Source organism: Arabidopsis lyrata (genome assembly GCF_000004255.2).
Source record: "Arabidopsis lyrata subsp. lyrata unplaced genomic scaffold ARALYscaffold_4, whole genome shotgun sequence".
In the NCBI taxonomy this organism is placed as follows: Eukaryota; Viridiplantae; Streptophyta; class Magnoliopsida; order Brassicales; family Brassicaceae; genus Arabidopsis; species Arabidopsis lyrata.
Window position 1 is genome coordinate 18,904,815 of NW_003302552.1, and position 25,251 is coordinate 18,930,065.

General features: G+C 34.4%; 4 protein-coding genes across 4 annotated transcripts; 3 read left to right on the plus strand and 1 right to left on the minus strand.

Moving 5' to 3' along the window:
* The first annotated feature begins 2,393 nt into the window (after positions 1-2,393).
* On the plus strand, positions 2,394-5,343 carry LOC110229221. Its single transcript, XM_021028897.1, has 2 exons — positions 2,394-2,810; positions 3,215-5,343. The coding sequence occupies exons 1-2, from the start codon at positions 2,601-2,603 to the stop codon at positions 5,087-5,089; spliced, it is 2,085 nt and encodes a 694-aa protein (XP_020884556.1). The 5' UTR covers positions 2,394-2,600; the 3' UTR covers positions 5,090-5,343.
* Positions 5,344-8,237: 2,894 nt separating this feature from the next.
* On the plus strand, positions 8,238-10,827 carry LOC9315844 (O-acyltransferase WSD1). Its single transcript, XM_002879731.2, has 7 exons — positions 8,238-8,482; positions 8,666-9,235; positions 9,357-9,423; positions 9,718-9,800; positions 9,895-10,104; positions 10,188-10,325; positions 10,437-10,827. The coding sequence occupies exons 1-7, from the start codon at positions 8,276-8,278 to the stop codon at positions 10,602-10,604; spliced, it is 1,443 nt and encodes a 480-aa protein (XP_002879777.2). The 5' UTR covers positions 8,238-8,275; the 3' UTR covers positions 10,605-10,827.
* Positions 10,828-10,898: 71 nt separating this feature from the next.
* On the minus strand, positions 10,899-12,636 carry LOC9315845. The gene is given in 4 exon segments (XM_002881580.2): positions 10,899-11,099; positions 11,101-11,368; positions 11,607-12,003; positions 12,413-12,636. Coding segments are annotated over 4 exon segments (870 nt in total). The 5' UTR covers positions 12,579-12,636; the 3' UTR covers positions 10,899-11,060.
* An 8,547-nt stretch (positions 12,637-21,183) lies between these two features.
* Positions 21,184-23,769, plus strand: LOC9317693 (probable aquaporin PIP2-6). The gene is made up of 4 exons (XM_021028335.1): positions 21,184-21,569; positions 22,130-22,425; positions 23,177-23,317; positions 23,396-23,769. Exons 1-4 carry the CDS (start codon positions 21,266-21,268, stop codon positions 23,522-23,524), a joined length of 870 nt encoding a protein of 289 aa, XP_020883994.1. The 5' UTR covers positions 21,184-21,265; the 3' UTR covers positions 23,525-23,769.
* Positions 23,770-25,251: the final 1,482 nt, after the last annotated feature.

A 25,251-nucleotide genomic window follows, 5' to 3' on the forward strand; every position in this document is an offset into this window, starting at 1 on the left:
CCCTCCGCGGCTTTCGTCCTTCCAAAGTTTTTTGCGTGGCCTTATTCGACAATCCTACAAAAACCAAACACTTCGAAAATCTCTCCGAGACACACACGACACTTCTTGGATACACAAATTGACCTATTCGTGTTATTAATAGTTTAAATCTCTCTAATGCGAACAAATAGTAGTCTCATTGATCGAGTTTGACAAAAGCTGATGATTCCCCCAATGAGAATATTTTGTAAAGTCGTTTATATTTTTTTCCTTACCAATTTTGTTTAAAAATCTAGATATCACTGTTAAAGTATAGAACAGTTAATTTATTGTTTCTCTTAACATTAGTTATTATCTACCTGCAAGCCTACATAACAAAATCTGAGTAAACTTGGTCTAATGGTACTTAAAAATTTGGACTAAGATTGTAAATTTAGATAATTTAAGATTTTAGTATTTTACGAGCGTATATAATTTTTGTTAATAGGTCCAGTCTATGATGGTAGTAGTAAAATCATCTTTAAAAGTAGTCAATCGTTACAGTAAACCTGAAAATTTAGCGTCAATCAATCACCTACTTCTGATATCTAAAAGTGGATAGCTGCTTCTTCAAGGCTTCAAATTGGATGTGTAATGCTCGGTATTAGAATAATCATATGACTACGATACATCATCAAACCATACGGTTAAATATTCATCACAAGAAATATACTATAATTCTATAAAACAAATTTCGGTTATATAGACAAATTATTATTAAGACTTGGAAAGTAATGACGAAGGCTCATAATTACTGCATATTTTCAATAAAAAATTTTGACATCAGGCGCACAACACTAATTACTCATAATTATTCGTTGCACACATTATATTTTTATGTTGATGATAATTCACTTTTTGAAAGAGTATGATCACACTCGTGACAAATAGTGGGCAATTGGGCATGATATTTAAACAACACGATCAAAACCGTGTACGCATCATAAGTCGTTTTCATTTTTTTTGTAAGAGCAACCCTGGGTCCAACTTATGTTATCATAGCAAATAGCAATTATACCCAAAAAAAATCTTATATTAGCATTTTTGTTAGTGCCAACGAATAATCTAGAGCTTTTTGTACGGTGTGATTGATTTAGAGTATATGCTTCACGATTGTTTGATCATTGGTGTTTCTCTTAGTCTTAGTATCTAATAGACAATGAAGCAATAAACAATCTTCCAAGCAAAAGGTGATTGTCGATGTTGTGGAAATCATTGTGTGTCGCGCGTCATGAGTTAATGTGGCTCATGATTATTGTCGTCTCATTTGGCCGATGATTTTTTTTAACGATGGTCATATGGCTATACACATTTTGGTTAACTAGTGTTTTACAAACGGACGAACCACACTTTGTTCGAGATAAAGTAGCAACTTTGTTTTCCCTTTCACGTTTCTACCAAAATGCAACTTGCACACTTATTTTTAGTAGCTGACCAAAACTATCCGCTAATCAAAACTTTTGAGTCCAAGTTCTAAATTTACTGAAACATTAAAAACTACTTTGATTATTATTTTTGGATTAGGAATACTACTACTTTGATTTTCTAAAATGAAATTTACAAACTAAAAAGAAAATTAGAAACTCGGATGAAGGCATAAATTTAGGGTTATGACTTAAGGTAAAAAGGAGATGAAGTAGTCAGTGCACGTGTGCTCCCAAAACCACATCATCACAGTGTCATGTGCAAAATCAAATTAAAATTCACTTGTACCATTATTAATCGCACAAGCAAATGCTGCAAATCAATTGTTTCCATCATACTACTCTCATCATTTCATTTCCTCTCATCATAGCTTCTTTTTTTCTTCCCAACTTATTCTATTTCATGATCTATTTATTTCTTTTGCTACCAGATTGTTGGTAAAATGTTTAAAGATTTGATCCAAGGAATTGTTTGGTCACTATTTTTCAATAGTAGAAGGCTTTCTTACACCAATTTTAAAATTGCAATTTCATATCTTTCAAAATTTTATCATGTGTTTATATATACATATTATTAAATACTCTAAAATTTATTACAATTTATAGAAAATTAATATTTTCATTATATATGGTCTTCATATGCGTTTCTGATAGGAGGGAGTATCGTATGCTTTAATTTCTTTTAAAACAAACATTAAAAAAAAAAACTTTGGTATTGACAATTAGAGAAAAATCACAGTGGTCTATTGACAATTTAGAAAAAAAAAAAAAAAAGAGTCTCTGTCTAGCTTTTCAAATACTAAATTGATTTTTTTCTTTGACAAAATAAAATGATTTAAATGGCATAAAGCAGAAGCATTAATTAACTTTGTAGATTCACTTTTCCTTTTTATATTCTGGATTTATTGGCAAGACCCAAAACAAAGGTCAATATAGTCGCGAATCTCAAAGCCTCCTCAATCTCTTCTTCTTCACTCTCTCTCTCTCTCTCTCTCTCGTCACCACCACTAACACTTCCACTGATTCATCATTCTCCACTGAGAAACATTTCTCTGGTTGATTCAACACTTCAAGTCTCTCACTTTGCGTCTTTTCGTGTGTTTTTGATTGCGTCTTTGGAATCTCCTCTACTGTTTCTAGGTTACTCAATCCGAAGAAATGGGAACTAAATGGAGGAGAATGAAACTAGCTTTGGGTCTGAATCTCTGTACATACCTCCCAAGAACCCTAGAGGAATCACCTGCTGCTTTGAATTCTACAGAGAGATTATCAGATGTTGCTCTGCTCTCTCCTCTTAACTGGCCCATGACTCCGACACCTTCCTCTCACGGTCTGAAATTTTCCAGAAACAGCTCTAAATCTTCAAAGGTTTGATCTTTACGAGACCCACTCTCTCAAATCTTGTTTCTATTGCTTGTTTTTGGTTTTGTGATAAAGAGTTGACTTTGGATATGAGTTTGTCTTCTTCCTCTTATTTGTTTCTTCTTCTCTCAATTTTTGAATTACTCTAGTAATAGTGTTCTTGGTATTGTTTCTTTGTGAAAATGGAATGTTGAATTTTATTCCTTTTAACTCTGTTACTTACTGTGTTCATAGATCTCGAGCTATGGAATTACAGAAATGCTATAAAACTTCATGATCTTTCTGTTGGTAGCTGTAATAGAGTTAAAGATTGTTTCTTTGTCTATATCTTGGTACTTAGAAGTAGTTGTTTGTTTCTTTGATACTTGTCTTAGACCTCACACTTTGTGCTTAATCTTTTTGATGAGCAGACATGTTCTATATGCTTGAAGAAGATGAAAGAAGGAGGTGGACATGCGATTTTCACAGCAGAGTGCTCGCATTCGTTTCATTTTCACTGCATTGCTTCGAATGTGAAGCACGGAAACCAAGTTTGCCCGGTGTGCCGTGCAAAATGGAAGGAAATCCCAATGCAGCACCCTAGTTTTGATCTTCCTTATCTGTTTGCTCGATCTTATAACAATGATGCAGCTATTAGCCTTGTCCACCGCTTACCTAGACCTCGCGGAGTTATGAATCAAGGACGAGTTCTAGCTCCTGAGCCGTCTATGTTTGATGATGATGAACGGTTAGAGCAGCAGCTAGTATTTTCCGGGAAGAGCTATAGTGATGCTTTGGAGAACTATCATTCTGTAAGAATGATGGACTTGAAGATATATCCCGAGGTTTCCTCTGTACCACGAGCTGAATCCCGTGAGAAGTTTGCTGTATTGGTGCATCTTAGAGCTGCTGCCATGGTTACTGGAAATGCTAACTCTCTCAACAATCAGATATCTCGGTATCCTCGAGCTCCAGTTGATCTTGTCACGGTGCTTGACATCAGTGGTAGCATGGCTGGAACTAAACTGGCTCTACTCAAACGAGCAATGGGTTTTGTGATTCAGAACCTTGGTTCAAATGATAGGCTCTCGGTTATTGCTTTCTCTTCTACTGCTCGTCGTCTTTTCCCTTTGACTAAGATGTCTGATGCTGGAAGGCAGCGAGCCCTTCAAGCTGTAAACTCAGTGATTGCAAATGGCGGGACCAATATCGCTGAAGGTCTTAGGAAAGGTGTCAAGGTGATGGAAGATCGAAGAGATAAAAATCCTGTTGCTAGCATTATCCTTTTGTCTGATGGACGAGACACCTATACCATGAACCAAGCTGATCCAAACTACAAGTTGTTACTCCCGTCGTCTATGCACGGTTGTGAAAGCAAGCGATTTCAGATCCCAGTTCATTCTTTTGGTTTTGGATCAGATCATGATTCTTCACTGATGCATTCTGTTTCTGAGACCTCTGGGGGAACTTTCTCTTTCATTGAGAGTGAATCTGTGATCCAGGATGCTCTTGCACAGTGCATTGGTGGACTTTTAAGCGTTGCAGTGCAGGAGTTACGGTTAGAAATCGATGGTATGTGCTCAGATGTTCATCTCAGCTCGATAAAAGCTGGTAGTTACGCGAGCCTTGTTACTGGTGATGGTCGATCAGGATGTGTTGACATTGGTGATCTTTACGCCGATGAAGAGCGCGATTTCTTGATTTCTATAAACATCCCTGCTCAAAAAGATGGAAACGAGACGCCGCTTCTAAAAATGAGATGTGTCTACAAAGATCTTTTGACAAAAGAAATTGTGACGCTTCAAAGTCATGTGCTTAACATTCAAAGACCAGAAACCGTTGGTCAAGAAGTTGTTGTGTCTATCGAAGTGGACAGGCAAAGAAACAGATTTCTAGCTGCAGAGGCAATGGTTAAGGCGAGAGCTTTAGCAGAGGGAGAAGATTTAGCCGCAGGTGTCACCGTCATCCAGAATTTCAGACTAGCTTTGGCAGAAACAGTCTCAGCAAAAACGGGTGACGGGTTTTGTGTCGCTTTGGACAAAGAGCTAAAGGAAATGCAAGAAAGAATGGCGAGTCGGCATGTCTACGAGGTGTCAGGAAGAGCTTACATTCTTTCTGGACTTAGTTCACACTCATGGCAAAGAGCAACAGCAAGAGGAGAATCAGGAGACGGTTCAAGCTTTGTCCAAGCTTATTACCAAACTCCATCAATGGTTGAAATGCTACACAGATCTCAGGCCACATCGCATCATCATAGACTGATCCAGCCTTTGTTATCATTTGCATCTCAACCAAAGCCAAGGTGAACAAATAATCAAAATTCAATGTAAAATGTATCTGAAAACATTTTGGTCTCTTTTTGGGGTGGTTGGTCTCTGTAAAGAAATAAGAAAAAAAGCAGGCAAGGGGGAGAAAAAATGTGAACCTAAGTGGGGGTTTAGAGGGTCTTAGTATTTGGTGATTTCATGGTTTTGTAAGTTGGTCTTGTTTCAGTATTTCATGTAATGGATGTATATATGGTATGAAGTTTTGTATAAAAAGCTTTTTGTTCAGAAGTTAAGAGTATGTGTATCCTCAACAATTTTACTGACACGTTAGTAAAAAGTTGAACCAGATAAAATGGACTAAACACTAAATTATGAGCGGGAAATTGAAATCCCAGGGTTTTTCTTCTGAAGCTTTTGCTGTAGTTTCCTTTTGCTCGACACATACGTAAAATCTTGTTGGTTTCCTCAAAGAAGCATCAAGTATCTCTAATGTTACGAGGAGTATTAACATAATATTTTGATTGTTTAGTTCTATTGAACATTTTGTAGTTTTTACCCCTAAAAAATGTATTATGATATTATGCTAATCGTGTTGAGATCGACTAGTGTCGTCTCTAATACTCTTAGCCACCTTGTTAGCCGGGAGCATCCCAAACCAAATTGTTGAAGGAATATGAAGTTGTGATGGTAGTCAAATAGACCACACAACTGACACTAATATTGATTTTAAATAGACTCTCTTATCTTTTTAAATAGACTCCCTTATGTTCACAATACATGTTTTTGTTTTTAAGTAAAGAGTTAATAGATTAGTTAGTTGTAAAAGAAGTTTGGTGTATCCACTATACACCTTTGACCTTGTATAAATTAGATTCATCAGATGACGAGTTTTTTATTTTATTTTAAAAGGTTCTATCTATAATTCGGATTTAAATGTAACGTTTATCAAATGTGCAAAATTTTTGTATATTGACATGGTTACAAAATTCCTTTTTTACAACTAACTAATCTATTAACTCATTACAACTAAAAGGTGGAATTGCTTGTAAAAATCATTCTTGCCCATGGTTACATATTTTATGGGCACATATTTTACAAGCAATTCCACTTTTTAAAAAGGGAAAATGTTTCCCAGCTACACGAAAGAGACGTCATCATATAGTCACACATGCAAACTTTAAAAATGTCTCATTAGCTACACGAACTATTACTATCACATACGAACATCTCCGAACTAACATAAGTCATGTTGTTAACACCATAACCATCTAATTCCAGTGTACCGGTTGCCGGAATCCGGCGTTGACCGGCATTGACTGATGTTGACCAGCGTTGACCAAAAATATTTTCAAAAAAATATTTTTTTCTTTTTATTTATTTTTGATAAAAAAAACTTTTTTAAAAAATAAATTATTACATAATTTTACTTAAAATATACCAAAAATAAATATAGCATAAAAATATATATATATTTTGTTATATTACCAAAATTTTATTAACAAAATAAAACACAAATTTTTCTTGTGCTATATTTTGTTATAAAATTTTGGTAATATAAAAAAATATATCTTTTCCTTTTGGCAATCATTTTTTTTATAAATTCAAAGGTTGGTTTTCTATTTTAAAAACAAAATATATCTTCTTCTTTTGAAAATAATATATGACCTTTGATATATATATAACATGTAATTGAAAGTATATACCAAACTCAAATATATATATATATATATATATATATATCTTTGTAAAAACCACAAATGAAAGCATATATTATGATGTTTATAAATTAAAGAGAAACAATGGAGAAAAATGAATTTATATACTTTCATTTTGTTAATAAAATTTTTGTACTATAGCAAATTTTGTTAAAAAAATGTATATTTTGTTATATTACCAAAATTTTATAACAAAATATAGCACAAACAAAAAATCATGGTCTATTTTTTTGGTATATTTAGTTATATTACAAAAATATATACCAAAAGTTTGTTGTATAATTTTTTTTATGGTATATTTATTTTTGGTATACTTTATTTAATTTTTAATAAAATTATATAATAATTTATTTGCAAAATTCTTTTTATCAAAAATAAATAAAAAGAAAAAATATTTTTTTTTGAAAATATTTTTGGTCAACGCCGGATTCCGGCAACCGGTACACTGGAATTAGATGGTTATGGTGTTGGCAACATGACTTATGTTAGTTCGGGGATGTCCGTATGTGATAGCAATAGTTCGTGTAACTAATGTAACATTTTTAAAATTTGTATGTGTGACTATGTGATGGTGTCTCTTTCGTGTAGCTGGCAAACATTTTTCCTTTTAAAAATCATTCTTGCCTAATTGAATAAGTGTTCAACCAAATATGTAGGCGAAGAACCAAAACCAACAGAGACCTAATCCCAATAATAGACCGAGTAAATGATGAGTCAGGTATCGTGGTTGAGATGGAGTTAAACCAAAGGTCTCCAAAAGACGAGACTCGGCAAGTTTCTTTACTACATGCAATCAATTTGTGTTTTAAATCTTATACTACCATACAAAATTGTTGTTGGCTCCATATAATGAATGTTGTTGATTCGTACATTATGATGATATGTGTGCTATAAATTTTGATTTTTTTTCTTTTTAATACAAAATCAAGGACCTATTGCACTAATCTTTTTAAAACTAAATAGTACTTTATTCACTCCACATATAGTTTCGATTTAATTTTCTTTTTTGGGTATAAAAGAAGATTATTGTCTGAATTTCAATGTAAATTTTTATTATGAAATATGTAATTTTACCAGCTTAAATTGACTAAAACTGTAATAGATCATAATCTTTAAAAACAGAACGATCGATTTGCTCTTTTCTGGAATTTTCACCAACCTTTCAATGAACACAAGAAGAAGAAATATATAAAAAGTCAAAAGTACAATAATTTAACAACTAGTAGGGACAATGAAAAACATCACTTAGCTTACTGCCTTACTCGTGATAGATAAAATAAAATTTTAAATAAATTACAAAATAAAACAACTCTAAATCCAAATGCCAAAAGCCTAGCTAACTCGTTAGATATAGAAATGCAATAAATGCGAAGTCACAAAATAACAAAGTGTACTTGCCAATGCATTTAATCAAATTGATAATAAGAAAAAGAAGAAAAAAAAAAAAAAGAACAGTAGTATAAGAGGAAAGTGTGGCTAAAGGCAAAGTTGGAGAATAATCAAAATAAATATGAAAAAGGAAAAAGACATGGAGAAAGAAGACCAAGAGACATCAGCAGTGGAGCCGCTTAGCCCGATTTCACAGTTGTTCCTTTCGCCGACTCTCTATTGCGTCATTATTTTTACTTTAGGGTTTAAAACTAGATGCAACCCATCTTCCATTGTTGAAGGTATCAAGAACACATGGATCAAGTTCCCTCGCTTCTCTTGCAAATTGGTAAACATATATGTCGACATGCATATGCCTTTATTTTTATTTTATTTTCGCGTCATGCATGCCTTTGTTGTTACATGTATTTGAGTATATATAGTATATGGATAAATAAGATATTTTTGGACAAAAAAAAGAAGATAAATAAGGTATTTAATATAATTTTTGATCGTAAAATTAATGTTTCAGGAGATGAAGAAAAATGGGAAAGCGGTTTGGGTTCCTACTACTTATGAAGTAGAAGATCATGTTATTGTTCCAGATATTGATTATTCCAACATTGAAAATCCTGATCAATTTATAGAAGACTATACTTCGAACATTGCTAATACTCCAATGGACATGTCCAAACCTTTATGGGAATTTCATGTTCTGAATATTAAGACATCAAATGCAGAATCTTTGTGTATAGGGAAACTGCATCATTCACTCGGCGATGGGATGTCACTTATGTCTCTTCTACTCGCTATTTCACGAAAAACATCAGACCCCGAAGCTCTTCCTACTACCGCGGCTACAAGAAAACATGTTGATTCCAATGATAAGGATTGGTGGTTGGTTGGGAGATTTTGGTTCATGATAAGAATCATTTTCACAACTGTTATTGAATTGTTCAAGTATTGTCTTACACTATGTTTTATGCGGGATACTAAAACTCCTCTCAAGGGTAAACCGGGAGATAGAGTTCAATCTAGAAAGGTTATCCATCGGATAATAAGCCTTGATGACGTCAAGTTGGTGAAGAACACAATGGAAATGGTTAGCATATTTAAAATTTAATACTTATATAGTCATTTTCTTTATGTTAGTCATTTTTTTTTCTTTATATTTAATCAAATTTTTTTGTTTTCTTACACTAAGAACTCCATAATTTTTGTAGAAAGTAAATGATGTTCTCCTTGGAATGACACAGGCAGGTCTCTCAAGATATTTGAGCCGAAAATATGGTAATTTCAAATTCTTTCCCAATTCTACCAGTGTTATTGAGATTTGAGAGGAATTTACCTTAACTTTCTAGCAGTGATTTTTTTTTTTATGAATAGAACAATAATGTGATTAAAGAAAATATATAATATATATTATAATGCATGCTATTAATTTTTTTGAAATTGCTATTGATTTAGCTACTAAAAGTTCTAGAGATGTGATTACATTAGAATTTTTTGTATATTGATACTTAAACTATATCTTAGGCCTACGCTATTATCGTAATATATCATTAACAGTAGTTTATATGATAGATGAAGATACGGTAGCCGAGAAGAAAAAAATCCGTCTTCGCGGTACAGTAATCGTAAATTTAAGAGAAACTACAAAGATCGAGGTCAACTCCCTGTAACCATCATATTCATTATTCACTTTTACCTTACAAAGCAATGTTTTTAATAAGAAAGAGTTTAAAAATAATGAAAGTGTAGGATCTGGCGAATATGATGGCAAAGGGTTCAAAAAGTAGATGGGGAAACTTCGTAGGTATTGTCATTTTTCCGTTATGGATAAGATCTGAGGATGATCCGTTGGAATACGTCCAACGAGCCAAATCTACTATGGATATCAAAAAACTCTCCATGGAATCACTTATTTGCTATGGAGTCATCAAATTTGCCATGAAAATGTTCGGAGAAAAGGTTGTATACAAAATCAGTATCAATTAGTTATCCATAATTATATATTTACGTATATGAAAAAAAATATAAATGGTTATAAACAGGTAGTAGAAACTCTTGTAAAGAGAATATTTGATCATACAACATTGGCATTTTCAAATGTGATGGGTCCAGACGAAGAAACAAGTTTCTTTGGTCATCCAATGTCTTACGTAGCAGCAAGTGCATTGGGTGGATCACAAGTAAGTATAGCTAATCATGGCCTACTTGTATATCAGTTAACTTTTTTAGAAATCATAGAAAACTTTTGGTGCAAATTAACTAACAGTCGTTTATGTTTGTTGTTGAACAAGGCTCTTATTATCCATTTTGTGAGCTATGTAAACAAGATTGTCATCAATCTAGCAGTCGACACAACAGTGATTCCAGACCCTTATCTACTATGTGATGATTTGGTAGAATCGCTCAATATCATCAAACTTGCTGCCTTGGAGAAAGGAGTTCATAAAATGGAGGTTTGAGACATGTATCACCAGATATACAAGATGAAGCCAAGTATGTTCGAAGATAAACTTGCAATTATGTTAGCGGCGTAAGAATTTCTTAACACAATAATATGTCCAATCTATGGTATCTATTTCGACTTTCATGCCGATTTGTTATTGTTCGAATGATATTAATCTTGAGCTTTGTAATACTCTACATGTTTAAACTATGGATCTTAATGAAGCGATTTTTAATGTTTTTTACATTGGTATATAGATCAAGTATGGCTAAGAGCCTAAGACTTAGAATGTTTTGAAACACGCTTCACCGGACAAGCAAAAAGTTGACTCGGCACTACAAAGCCTCAAAAGCGTATTTGGTCGAAATATTATAGACAATAGCATTTACACAAGACTGCAAACATATTTACAATTACATAATCAGAGCTATTTCAACAACAAACGGAATTCAAATTTCCGTTTTCCTCGGATTTACCGAAACTGTTCAAGAGCTTGTGTATTGTTGTTGTTTCACGAGCTTCATCATGAAGTTAAACCTGGTGTCAGGAGATGTCTTTGGTTGTGGCCAAGTCGCTCCTTCGGGGATCTTGATGGATCTGAAACCTTGATCTTTGTAAAGTTTAGTGGCTCCTAAGTTGTTGAGATCACAGTGAAGGCCGATAGCTCTACATCCCCAGTTCTTGGCTAAAGCCTCTGCTTTCCATATGAGTCTCTTGGCTATTCCTTTACGCCGGAAATTCTCTCGAACTGCCACATTTGATATGTAAGCGATCCCGGTCCTGGCTTTAAATTAGGAACACACCATCAAATCATTATTAGACAATAAACGAATACAGATCCGAGCACAACACATTCTGAACAAAAAATGACAAGATCCTTCTTTCACCAAGATTAGCTAAAGATTTCAAAACTTTATGATTTTCACTAGTTGCACATTTTTGAGACTTGGTTCTTAGTCTTAAGAACAGAGGCACAGTGTTTGACGACAGAAGCAAAAAGCAAAGGAAAAAAGCGAACCTTCTCTGGCGGAGAGGTCCTTTCCTTGGAAGGTAATCAGCCACAGTATCAACAGTCAAGATTCCAGCTACATAACCTTTGTTTAAGCTGATCTTTGCATCAAAAGCTCCAATTTTGAAATCTTCACTTCCAAAGCAAATGGTTTCATCTACTGAACTACCTATCACAGCGACTAAACAAGTCCTCTGGCACCCAGGTGGAATAGAAAATCCCATTACCATCGCCATTAACCTATCTACTCTCAGAACAACATCAAGCGGGAACGAATATCCAGGGAAGAAGGAGCTGCAGTGAGTCTCTGCCACTTCCCAGCAGTCCTCTAACCGTGCTTCCCGAACAACGATTTCAGGTGAAACCGCTGGGAAAAGATCAACTATTTGACTAGCATTGCATGCTCCTACATACAAACATAAGAAATATATTCACCAAATAACAAAACTGATAGAATCAACCCTATCATCACTTTTGATTGTCCTTTCTTCTGTGCCTAGAAACTCATACCCAATGAAAGCACTAAACTTAAAATAAAACACTTGATTTGCCCAAATCATGCAAAAGCCTGAAAATTTTGAAGCTTAATGAAGCAAACATGCAAATTCAATACCAAAACCTGTACAATGACTAGCTACAATCAATTGTTTCGTTAAAAATTGAATCTTTCGATAAGGGATGGTCAATTACACACTGCAGAGCATCTAATTGAATTCATCTGGGAATGGGTTAAGTATTGGAACTCGATCTAAATCAAAGCTACCGGAAAAATCATAGCTCATTATCATCAAGTATAAAACAATCAGAGGTCAAACCTGATTTGATTTGTGAAGGAGCTTGAGATACAGAAAACGACGAGAGGCGTCTCCGACGATGGAGAGAGAAATTAGAGACTCCTGAAGAGGAAACGAAGCGGCCATAAGAGTTGTGCTTGATAGAAGCTGGTGAAACCGCCGTCGTCCCCAACGGTGTGCTCCGCATTTTCTCCGTTCGCCGCAATTTCCAGCTTCTAGTTCTAGCTAACTTTATTTCTTACCCAACCCAAACGCCAATTATTTTAACAACAAACCGGCCGGTTCGACCGGTCCAATCGCCACTCGGAATCAATTCTTCCTAAGTCACTAACAATAATCTTTTTATTTGATCATTTACGTTAGGGGAAATAAACTCTCTTTTTCCCACCTATTCACACGTTTTTTTTTTAACCCCACACCAATCTACAATGCCAAAACATCTAAAATCAAATTTGCTGGATATATAAATTCTTGGTCATAAATGTTTATAGTTACTCTTTTATTCTTTCAAAAGTTGTAGTTACTGTTATGCGATTTTTTTTTTCCTATAGTGAATTGGTTTGGCGACCAAAACAAGAAAAGAGATGAACAATTTTATACCAACACAATCACCATCATCCCTCATCATAACCATCATCATCATTTTTTTTTTAATTGAAACCATCATCATCATTTCACCATAAACATCATCACCATCATATCAACACCACCACCAGCATCATCTTCATTCCTATAACATCATCATCATCATCATCGTCATCATTATCAGTGTCAACATCATCATATGTCATCATCATATGTCATCACCATCAACATCATCCATCATCATCTTCATACCACCACAATCATCATCATCATCATTCCACAAAATATAGCTTCGTATTTGAATTTAACATAGAAGACTTTCATGTAAGTTTACTTAGAAAATGCTTTGTTGTATTTGGATTTCTTTTTCTTTTTTTTTGGGATAAAACTTGTGTTTGGATTTTTCATAAACAGACCGATGTGACGTAGAATCTGATTTGTATTTGGATTTAATCCGCTTTAAAACTCTCATCTATTTAACTATTCTCCTAATTTTTCATCATAAACACTATTAATTTTCGGTTAGATTTCTAATAAATCAGTTATTCCACCATATTATGCAGTTAACATTTAAATTTTATATATACAATCTGGTTGGACTGTATTTTCAAAATCATATTTAAATCATGATTAGCATGTTTCTAGGCTGTAGAGAAAACTATTCAAAGTTGTAAATTAGTGATTTAACATCAACAACAACAAAAGCGAATTTTTTTCTTACGAATTGAAACATTCAAATTCAAAAACGAATATTATTCACTTTAGTCGACGCTAAAACTCATCACGACTTTGAAATAGTAGGAGACCATCCTTAAATCCCAAACAAAAATACTTTATATCGATGTCGCTTGAATTGTCAAAACATACATCTAAATAATGAGAAAGAAACAAACTATAGGAAAGAAATTTCAGTGAAAAGTTGACGTGGACAAGTTAGAGATTTCTAAGTTCTGATCTTATCCAATGATATTTGGTGAGCCACAGAACCATTATCCAAAACGACAATGAACATTCCGACCCAAGTGCAAGCTCATCACGATCCACAAATCTCGCCACGTCTCTCTCGCCGACATCATAGAAGTGTACTAACCGTGTGGTTGTCCAGATGCCATGTCTCCTGCTTAGAAGTTTCCACGAGAGAAGATTCACTTAATTCTTCTGTTCGATATCTTACATGGCTCGCTTTTTTAATAGTTAATGTTCTGTTACTTTTATCCTTACATTAATTAATACTCTATAGAATGTTTGTTTAAGCCATTTTGAGTAAGCTATTTGTTACAAGAACAAAAAAGTTGTCGGAACAAAGAATGGAGAACATTAAATGAAGGCTCTGTTTTTCCCGCAAAGTTTTACTTTTAAGCATCCTTTTACCATTTTTGTATGTGTCTTTCAACATTCTTGTGTCTTATGACAGTACTCACAGGTCACAGCATTATTTTTGGTGCTTTAGAAATTTGGCTGTGTAAAACAAAAAATGAAGATTTTTTTTGTTGGCTGTAGCTATTATTGCTGTGCTTAGCTTCTAAAGATGTAACCAATAATGCCCTACGTATTAGCAGCAAAATGACATTAAGGTCATGTCAAAAATTATTTATCAAAACAAGAAGGCTGTTATTAAAAATCATAGAATTAATATTACAATTATTTCGAATCTGTTTAGATAAATTGTAAATTACAAAATTGTGTAGAAACAAATAAAAGTTTTGTTATCAATATATCCGTAATACTTTTTTAAACGGTCCCATCTCTAGGAAAATTGAGTAATAATAAAGCAATTTATTTTTATTTTGGTCGTCGGCTCGATTATTAAGTGAGACATTTTTTTTGGTATTATTAAGTAATACATCATCTGTTGTGGAACTTAATAATCCGCCAAATGCTCCGCAACAAATGTATTGTTGTATCTATCTTTGTGTCCAATCCTACTCGGCCATAGACGGGCCTAGCTACGTATAAATTAGATGGGTCTACCACGGTCCATGGACACGTGAACAAGATTTCATTTTTATGGAGGTCGATCGTTTAGCCAAAAACAGTCATTTGATCACTTGCAAGTAAAAGTGGATGATATTCATGTTTATATTTATAGAATTCTATGGGAATAGAAGTTTTTAAGAAAGATATAAAGATCATGGTAAACTGAATCTCATCGCAAGCGGTTCCTTCATAGTTCTACTTTCCTCTCCAATTTCTTGGGGCTGGTTCTTCGAGAATTTTCTTTCGGGCTGTGTTTGATTAATTGCCCGGCCACTTTAATTTGGTCGAGCATCTTTAAATATGGCGAGTTTTTTTTTTTTTTAAATAAAGTCTGAGACAACATACTTCATCGGTGATTGTTGACTCCTTGATTAGGAAGGTTTTCGACCACATTCGCCCCATTCACTGTCATGTCCATTTGTATCTGATGCTGCTCGCCGGGTAAAATAATAATTTGTTTCAATTGGTATACTTTTTCCAACTTAAAAATTACTCTCCAATTGGTAAACTAAAACTTTTAATTTTTTAAGTACTCTCCAAAATTAATCAATGTTTGTTTATTTTACAATGTTTTGGTCTTTTTTATTGAATTAAGAACTAAGAATCAAAACCCTAATGATCAAGACTTTGTGTTTATAAGAACAATTCTTCTTATTACCTTTGAAACTAACTCAAAACAAAGGTTACACAATCTCTCTTAATCTCAAAACAACTCATAGGGTTAGCCACAACCTTGGCACTTCTATTTATACTAAAACATAACCCTAAACACATTTAAGATAAGATCACAAATACACCGACTTATAAACCGACTTGTTTATAAGTTTCTTGGGCCTCAAGCCTTTTTGTTTTATCAAGTTTGATTAACATTCTCCCCTTCAAACTTGATATCGCTAACCTTCATATCTTGAACACCTACAAGCTCCCTCATTTCTTTGAACTTGAGTCGTCCCAATGCTTTAGTCAGAATATCTGCTTTTTGTTCATCCCCGGGAACGTGTTCTAACTCAACTTGGTCATTTTCAACGCATTCCCTAATAAAATGATACCTTTTATGAATGTGCTTGCTCCTACCATGAAACACAGGGTTTTTGGCAAGTGCTATAGCAGATTTATTGTCTATCCGGAGCACCACCTTTTCACATGTCTCCCCTGTAACCTCACTCAGAAGATCTTGCAACCATATGGCCTGTTTTGCAGCTTCTGTTGCAGCCATGAACTCGGCTTCGCAGGATGATAGAGCTACTGTGTCCTGTTTTTGTGTACACCATGTAATAGGACAGTCGTGTAGATAAAAGATATGACCTGTAGCGCTTTTGCCATCATCCTCATCGACATTGTGACTACTGTCACTATAACCTATCAACCTTGTATCCAGTCTTAACTCTGTTTTTCTTTCAAAGACCAAGCCATACCCTCTTGTTCCTTCCAAATATCTGAGTACCTGCTTTAATGTTGCACCATGAGACTCTTTGGGTTCTTGCATATACCTACTTAACATACCAACACAAAAGGAGAGGTCTGGTCTTGTATGCAACAAATAACGCAAGCATCCAATACTTCTTCTGTACTCTGTTTCATCAATAGTTTTCTCTTCTGATGCCTTACTTAGCTTTAGATTTGCAGTCATTGGTGAGTGAACTATATTACAGCCTTCCATTCTGGTCTCATTCATTATCTTAGATGCATATCTTTCTTGTTTTAGAGTAATGCCTCCCTCATGTTGACATACTTCTATACCAAGATAATAAGTCAATTTTCCTAAATCACTCATTTCAAATTTTGTTGACATGCCTCTTTTGAAATCAAGTATCAAACTTAGACTTGAACCAGTGACTAGAAGATCGTCCACATATACCACAACAACGAGAAGATGCTCCTTGGTCTGCTTACGATACAGAGAAGGTTCCTTTGAACATTTTACAAAATTCAACTCCTTAAGAATTGTATTGAGTTTATTGTTCCAAGCTCTCGGAGCTTGTTTCAAGCCATACAGGGCTTTATGCAGCCTGTATACCTTGTTCTCTCTTCCTTTTTTTTCAAAACCTTCTGGTTGTTCAACAAACACAACTTCTTTTAACTCTCCGTGAAGAAATGCAGTCTTAACATCTAAGTGATGCACTTCCCATCCATTTGAGGCTGCTATAGCGACTATGAATCTGATTGTTTCAATTCTTGCTACAGGTGTAAATACTTCTTCGAAATCAACTCCATATCTCTGAACATAGCCTTTTGCCACAAGACGTGCTTTGTATTTATTTATACTTCCATCAGAGTTCCTTTTGATCTTAAACACCCACTTTAGTCCTATTGGTTTTGCTCCATTAGGGAGATCTACTAAACTCCACGTTTTGTTCTTGTTTATTGAACTAATTTCTTCATCACAAGCATCTCTCCATACTTTTAGTTCCTTAGCTTCTTTAAAACTCCAAGGTTCTTCATTAATTGATAACAACAATCGCTGAACTTCTTCATACTCAACTTCAGCCATTAGAACATAATCATTTAAGTAGCCTGGTTTATTGCTCTGTCTCCCAGATCTTCTTAAAGTTGGTTGTGTTTGACCTTGGTCTTGATTTTTAGTATCTTCCATATTGTTGTTGTCTGAAGCTTCATCCTCATTACTAGAATTTCCATCATCATTCTCATCTTCTGTTCTGTTTTCTACTGCTTCCTGATTCTCTTCTCCTAAACCATGGTTTCCAAATTCCCCAAGACTGAATTTGAACATCCCAGAAGCATTATTACTCTCATCTTCTCCTGAATGTCTCCAGTTCCAATTACTTTTCTCGTCAAAAACCACATCCCTACTTACCACAATTCTTCTTTTTGTTGGATCTAAAAGTCGATAAGCTTTGGATCCTGGTTCTGTTCCCAGGTGTACTAGAGCTTTTGACCTGTCATCAAGCTTTTTAAGATGCTGAGAATCAATTTTTGCATAACATATGCACCCAAATACTCGTAGGTGTGATATGTTTGGTTTCTTTCCTTTAAACACTTCATAAGGAGTCTGTGTTACCAAAGTTCTTGTTCCAACTCTATTAATGAGATAAGTAGCATGCTTCACAGCTTCTCCCCATAGGTACTTTGGTACTCTCATATGTTTTAGGATGCTCCTGGTCATTTCAAGCAAAGTTCTATTTCTTCTTTCCACTACCCCGTTCTGTTGTGGTGAATATGGAGCTGTTAAGTGTCTCTGAATCCCTGAATTGTCTCAAAAGGACTGAAATTCTTGAGAAGTAAATTCTCCACCCCTGTCAGTCCTGAATGTTCCTATTTTGGTTCCAGTTTCCTGTTCTACTAATGCTTTGAACTTCTTAAATCTTTCAAATGTTTCACTTTTTTCTTTCAATAGTAGTGACCACATATACCGAGAATAGTCATCGATTAATACAAAAATGTATTTGTTTTGTGCAGCCGTGGAAGGTGTAATTGGACCACACAAGTCTCCATGAATCAGCTCCAGTAAGTGTGATGCTCGATATGATGTGGCTTGAGGGAATGCTTGTCTTACCTGTTTTCCAAGCAAACAGGAGGAACATGTTTCCTTTTCAATTTGAATGCTTGGTAATCCAATGACCAGCTCCTTGTTTATCATGGACTTCATAGTATCTAGTCCTATATGTTCTAATCTTGCATGCCACTTTGCAGAATCACTTATTTCCTCTAGTTGTAAGCATCTTGAAGGTTCTACTTCCATCAGAACTTTGTACAATCTGTTTTTTGACCTATTAGCTTTTACCAGTAGCCTGCCTTGTTTATCATACATTGTCAACTGCTCACCTTTCATCCTAATATCACAGCCTGCCTCTGTGGCTTGTCCAAGACTTATGATACTGCTTCTTAAATCTGGTATGTAATAGACATCAGCAAGTATTTCTTCTCTCCATCTTTACTTACAAACAGAATTGAGCCTTTTCCTTTAATGTCAATGCGAGAATCATCTCCAATCTCACTTTTCCTGTAACGGTTTCATCAAGTTTAGAGAAGTAGGCTCTGTTTCCTGTCATATGATTACTTGCTCCATTGTCCAAATACCAGACGTTTTCACCTTCTACTTGTCTTTCGAATTGGCTTGGTTTTACATTCTTCTCGTTTAGATAGACTATTTCATGCATCATTAGCCTATCTGCTTCTTGAGTTTCTTCTTCATCATTCTCAAGTGTTTCTTGAAGTTTTAGTAGTCTGTCAGGACAATTTGAAGCATAATGTCCATTCTTATCACATCTATAACATATTACTTTTGACTTATCTTTTCCTTGTCTGAAAGAGCCATTCTGTTGAGTGCCAAAACGACCTCGTCCTCTCCCTCTGAAATTTAAACCTCGGCCTCTTCCTGAACCATAGCTTTCTTGATAGGTTTGTGAGTCTGAGTTAAGATACATGAGTTTTCCTTGGTCTTCATGCTGATCTTCTTCATCACAAACTCTGTCTTCATATACTTTTAGTCTACCAACTATTTCCTCAAAACTTGTTTTCTTTAGATCAAGTACTTGTTCAAGAGAAGCAACTATGTGTATATATTTCTTTCTAGGTACACTTTTAAGAAACTTCTTGACAAGTTTTGGTTCCTTAATACTTTCTCCTAACGCAACTGACTTTGTTGCTATTTCAGAGAGTTTCCCTGCAAACTCATCAATTGTTTCAGTTTCTTTCATCTTAAGTCTGTCGAATTCAGCCATTAAAGTTTGTAATCTTGCTTCTTTTACTCTGTCAGCACCTAGATTTCTTGTTTTGATTGCTCTCCAAACTTCTTTTGCAGTTTCATGATCTCCAACTTGGAGAATCATTGCTTCTGGTATGGATTGAAATAAAAGAACCCTAGCTAAGTCATTCTTATCAACATCGTCGTTCCCTGGTTCTATTGTATCCCAAACCTTATGAACCCTAAGTACCCCTTTCATATGCATGTTCCATACCGTGTAGTTGGATGCATTAAGCATCAGACACTGTATAGAAGAACTGCTTTCCTTGTTCCTAGCTGGAACTGGAATTATCTCTGACATGCTTTACCCTGTGACGAACTCTGTTTCGTAACGTATAAAGCTTTTTCTTTGATCCTAGGTTACCTAATCCAATAGTAAAGCTCTGATACCAATTATTGAATTAAGAACTAAGAATCAAAACCCTAATGATCAAGACTTTGTGTTTATAAGAACAACTCTTCTTATTACCTTTGAAACTAACTCAAAACAAAGGTTACACAATCTCTCTTAATCTCAAAACAACTCATAGGGTTAGCCACAACCTTGGCACCTCTATTTATACTAAAACATAACCCTAAACACATTTAAGATAAGATCACAAATACACCGACTTATAAACCGACTTGTTTATAAGTTTCTTGGGCCTCAAGCCTTTTTGTTTTATCAAGTTTGATCAACACTTTTATATATATTGAAATCTAAGAGTATACAGCAAAATCTAAATATACATGACCTAAAATGCCTATGAACATATAAGCATTAAGATTGCAGAATTATATTATTTTCTGTCTAACTTGGAATCTGGAACGTAATTATGGGGATATCAGAAAGAAATATAATGGTTGTATTTTTTCAAGACAGTTAAACTAAACCTAAACTTATTAGGGTATTAAAGTTAGTTATAGTTGGTACTCCAATTATTTTGTTATGTTTAAGTTTTGGTTGTATGGGGTGTAGAGCTAATATGTGTATGCTCATTGATATATTTATAATCTCTCACTAAAGTTAATAATGAAGAATTAAACAAGAATTGGTTAAAGAAGAAAAAGATAAAACCAAATTACATTTAAGAAAGAAAAAAAGGTTTAGCTCTGGCTATAAGGATATTGCGCACAAAACAAAGCCTCGTGTCAAGTAGTCTACATGGAATGTTTGTACATGGCAAAACTTAGAGTGTAACGAGATTTTTTTTTTTAGTTGGTAAAGTAACTTAATATGAAAATACCAGCAAGAAAGGGCGAAAGATATAAAGCTGTAAATAAAAGACAATCAAAGCATTCATATATCCATTACAGATTAGTAATTTTGTTTCCAACAAAATCGTTATAAAATAACCAAATCGAAATCAATTGAAAGCATATTCTTTAGCGACCAATAGAGTACTTCATAGACTAATCACTATCATAAACACCTGTAGTGTTCCCTTATTTTAAGATTTTTTTTATTACAAAAAATAAGAAAGAGAAACCTCATGGCAAAAGAGGGAAAACCTAAAGCCACATCTTTCTATAAATACACCCACTCACCATCTTTGCACATTATCCACAACTTCTAACAGTCTCTCTCTTCTCTCTCTCTCTCAGTCCGTGAGGCTAAACCTGAAACAATGACGAAAGATGAGTTGACGGAGGAAGAGTCGCTCTCCGGCAAGGACTACTTAGACCCACCGCCTGTGAAAACGTTCGAGGTGAGAGAGCTCAAGAAGTGGTCCTTCTACAGAGCTGTCATCGCTGAGTTCATAGCTACTTTCCTCTTTCTATATGTCACCGTTTTGACAGTCATCGGCTTTAAGAGCCAGACGGATATCAACGCTGGTGGTGGAGCTTGTGCCAGTGTCGGCCTCCTAGGCATCTCTTGGGCCTTCGGTGGCATGATCTTCATCCTCGTCTATTGCACTGCCGGCATCTCTGGTCTCTCTCTCTTTCCTTAACCATTTGTTGCATTATCTCTGTGTTTTACCATTATTCGAGGCTCCTAAGTCCTTGTAACAAAGAAGCAATAATACTCAAAAATACTAAATGAACCAACTATATATAGTAGTCAAATGATTGATGATACACAATGTTGACCATTATACACATGTGGTAAGAAAACTTAGCTTTCTAGAACATTAAATTCCATCCTAATAATTTATGTTCTAAGCTTTTTTTTGGTTTTTACAAAGATTAGTGTTTTCAGTTTTCTAAACAAAATTACTTTCATTTCATATATCCACTCATACCATTTAAATTCTGTTCAATGTAAATTTTAAATAAATTAAAAATTGAATTACTAAAGTGAAGTGTTGCAAATAAACTTTCATGATGTGAAAACAACAAACCATATTCTCTACAAATAATCGGAGAAAGTACTTAGTTTAGAACTTTAGATAGTAGTCTAAGATTTACCCCAAAAAAAAAAAAAAACTATCTATCTCATTTGGATCAGATGGTTTTATGAAATTATACTTATTATATGTATATGTGTATAGGTGGACACATTAATCCCGCGGTGACGTTTGGGCTATTCCTAGCTAGCAAGGTATCATTGGTGAGAGCTGTGTCGTACATGGTGGCTCAGTGTCTCGGAGCCACTTGCGGAGTTGGTTTGGTGAAAGTCTTCCAGTCGACTTATTACAACCGCTACGGTGGTGGAGCCAACATGCTCTCCGAAGGATACAATGTTGGTGTAGGTGTTGGTGCGGAGATTATCGGCACTTTTGTCCTCGTCTACACCGTCTTCTCCGCTACCGACCCTAAGCGAAATGCCCGTGACTCTCACATTCCTGTAAGCAATTTTAACTATGCTACAAGCCTTAATCACATGAATTAACATTTAAAATGATCAAAAACCTAGCTAAAGACTTAAAGTATACATAATAAAATTGATAGTTTTCGTTCGTTTCAATTATTTTTAACAAAATGTAGTACTCGTGGTAATTACAGAAATAAATAATGGAAGAAATATCAGGATAGATTTTTTTATTTCACAATTTTTGGACTAAGGGGTCGTACAGAATCAAAATCGAGTGCCAGCTATATAACGCATTTATTAAATACTGAAAACGATGTCGTGTAGCCATTTTGGCCCGAACGAAAATAATACGGACCAAGTAACTAAGTGTAACGTCTATCTTCTTCTATGAGATAAACGACAAAGGGTGTCCAATTATTTTTCATTCATTTCTTGTATCTTTCTTTGGTACCAAATGTCTTTTTACACGTTATAACGACATACCCTATTTCTATTTGTGCTCCACGTCTCTTCATCACATGTCTTTGTAGTATGTAAATTGTCCATATTTTGCATTTGCACAACGACCCATGTGTATATGTACATACTTCCATGATAAATGTCCTTTCAAGTATATATGATTCGTTACAAAACCAAATCTTTCTGTTATGCACATGGTCATTAATTGATTCTTTGTCTATTTTAGTGATCTTGGTACCTAAAGTTCATTCAAATTCAAATGTCGTCTATGTCATTGTTAATGACGTAGGTTGATTTATTTTTATATGAAATTTTTGAATTGAAGGTATTAGCACCATTGCCAATTGGATTTTCCGTGTTCATGGTTCATTTAGCCACAATTCCAATTACTGGCACCGGAATTAATCCGGCTAGGAGTTTTGGAGCTGCCGTCATCTACAACAATCAAAAGGCTTGGGATGATCAGGTTTTCATTTTCACCTCTGATGCTTGTTCTTCGGCATTAATTAACTTATTAATGAGTTTACTTCTTTTAATTATACAGTGGATCTTCTGGGTCGGTCCATTTGTGGGTGCAGCCATTGCAGCATTTTACCATCAGTTTGTGTTGAGAGCTGGCGCTATGAAGGCCTATGGGTCAGTGAGAAGCCAACTTCACGAGCTTCATGCTTAAATTTGATTATTCGAACTATCGAAGAGGTGAAAAATTCTTTGGGTCAAGATGGGAGAAAGGAAAAAAAAGGGACCCAAATCATATAAAAGAAAAAACGAATATTATTTAAGATGGTCGGTGAGTGACATTTACTGTGTCTTATTTGTGGCTTTGTGGGGGAGGTTTGAGTGTAACAATTTGTAACGTACAAGCCTCGTATGAATGTATGTGTTATTTGATGCATATGATATTTTTATATCTACTTACTAGATTTTAACCTGCGGTACACCGCAGGATGATTTAATTTTAAAGTTAGTATAAAAATATTTTGTAAATTGTATCTCTTTATAACATATTTATTTACATTATAGTTTACAATTGTTATTAAGTAACGGTATACCACGAGTCCACGAGATAATTATTAATAAACTGAGGATTTAACCCGTATTAAAGCGGTATATAAATATTGATTCAAATTCGTCCGCCATATAAATCATTTCCGAAATATAACCCGTTTCGTAATTTCTTAACCCGTCATGTGATTTGTATTAAAAAAAATAAGGATTAAATCTGTATTGAAGCGGCGGATTAATGATATTTTAATCTTTTTATTATTGTTGATTCAAAACCCGTCCCGCCAAACCCATCCCGCCAAAAAACTCATTTATTTTATTAATGTTCTTATTTATGATATGATTCTGAATCATTGTCTAAATATTTTAATCGATGTAGAACGTTGAACACACATTTTCGTCAATTGGATAATATATGTCTGTTTTTTAAATTTCGAATCACAGTATATGCAGAAAAAAAATTGATTTTTTTTTTTTACTTTATGTATTATATGATGATTCAAAACAGTTAAAAACAAATCAAACAAAGATGATAGGAGAATCATAATTATAAATCTTAATCAAATCTTCTAAAAATCTAAATTATTAAATATGGAATATCCGGTGTATGAGTTGGGTTAAATATAATCCGACCCAACAAATTTTTTATGAAGGAATTTTTAAAATGGGTCGGATATCCGATATACCCGAAAGTTTTTTTACCCACCCGTCACAAAAAGTGTTGCGATTATACTAGTATAGATTGATGATTCTATCTTTGATCAATAATCATTATAACTTAAATTTCATAGAAAAAGACAAACTCCAAAACCATAAACTACTTTTGTTCCTAACTTCTCAGGAATGTCAATGTCGATCACAATCTTAAATTTCATGCTAAAGATCCTTTGGGTCTTTTCCATCAACGGTGCATCCTACCAATCACTGAAAAATAAAGGGCACAAACATTTGTAGTCATCTCAAACAAACAAATAAAAAATGTTGAAATGATAACGCCATGGTCATGGATCATGATTCATGACACATGTTTAACTACGTATAGGAGAAAAACCAAACTCCACTGAAGAAAGCTTAGCCATGTGAAGAAAACATAATCTCAAAGAGGGATATCATGGAGATGGAGCAGTTGATTAAGTAGACGAAATAATTTGTTTTTTTTTGTCCGTGGAACAAATAATTGAATTGGTTTAGAAAAATAAGAATTGGGTTTTTAATTTTTTATTATATAAGGATAATATAGTCATTTCATAAATTAGTCCTAAATCCCTAATACACAACCCTTTCTTCTTCAACAATCTTTCATATAAAACCCTACTTCTCTTCGGTAAAGTAATCGTCATCTACTTTGGTCTTTGTTGATCACGCTGGGAAAGAGACTTATTGAGACATTATGGT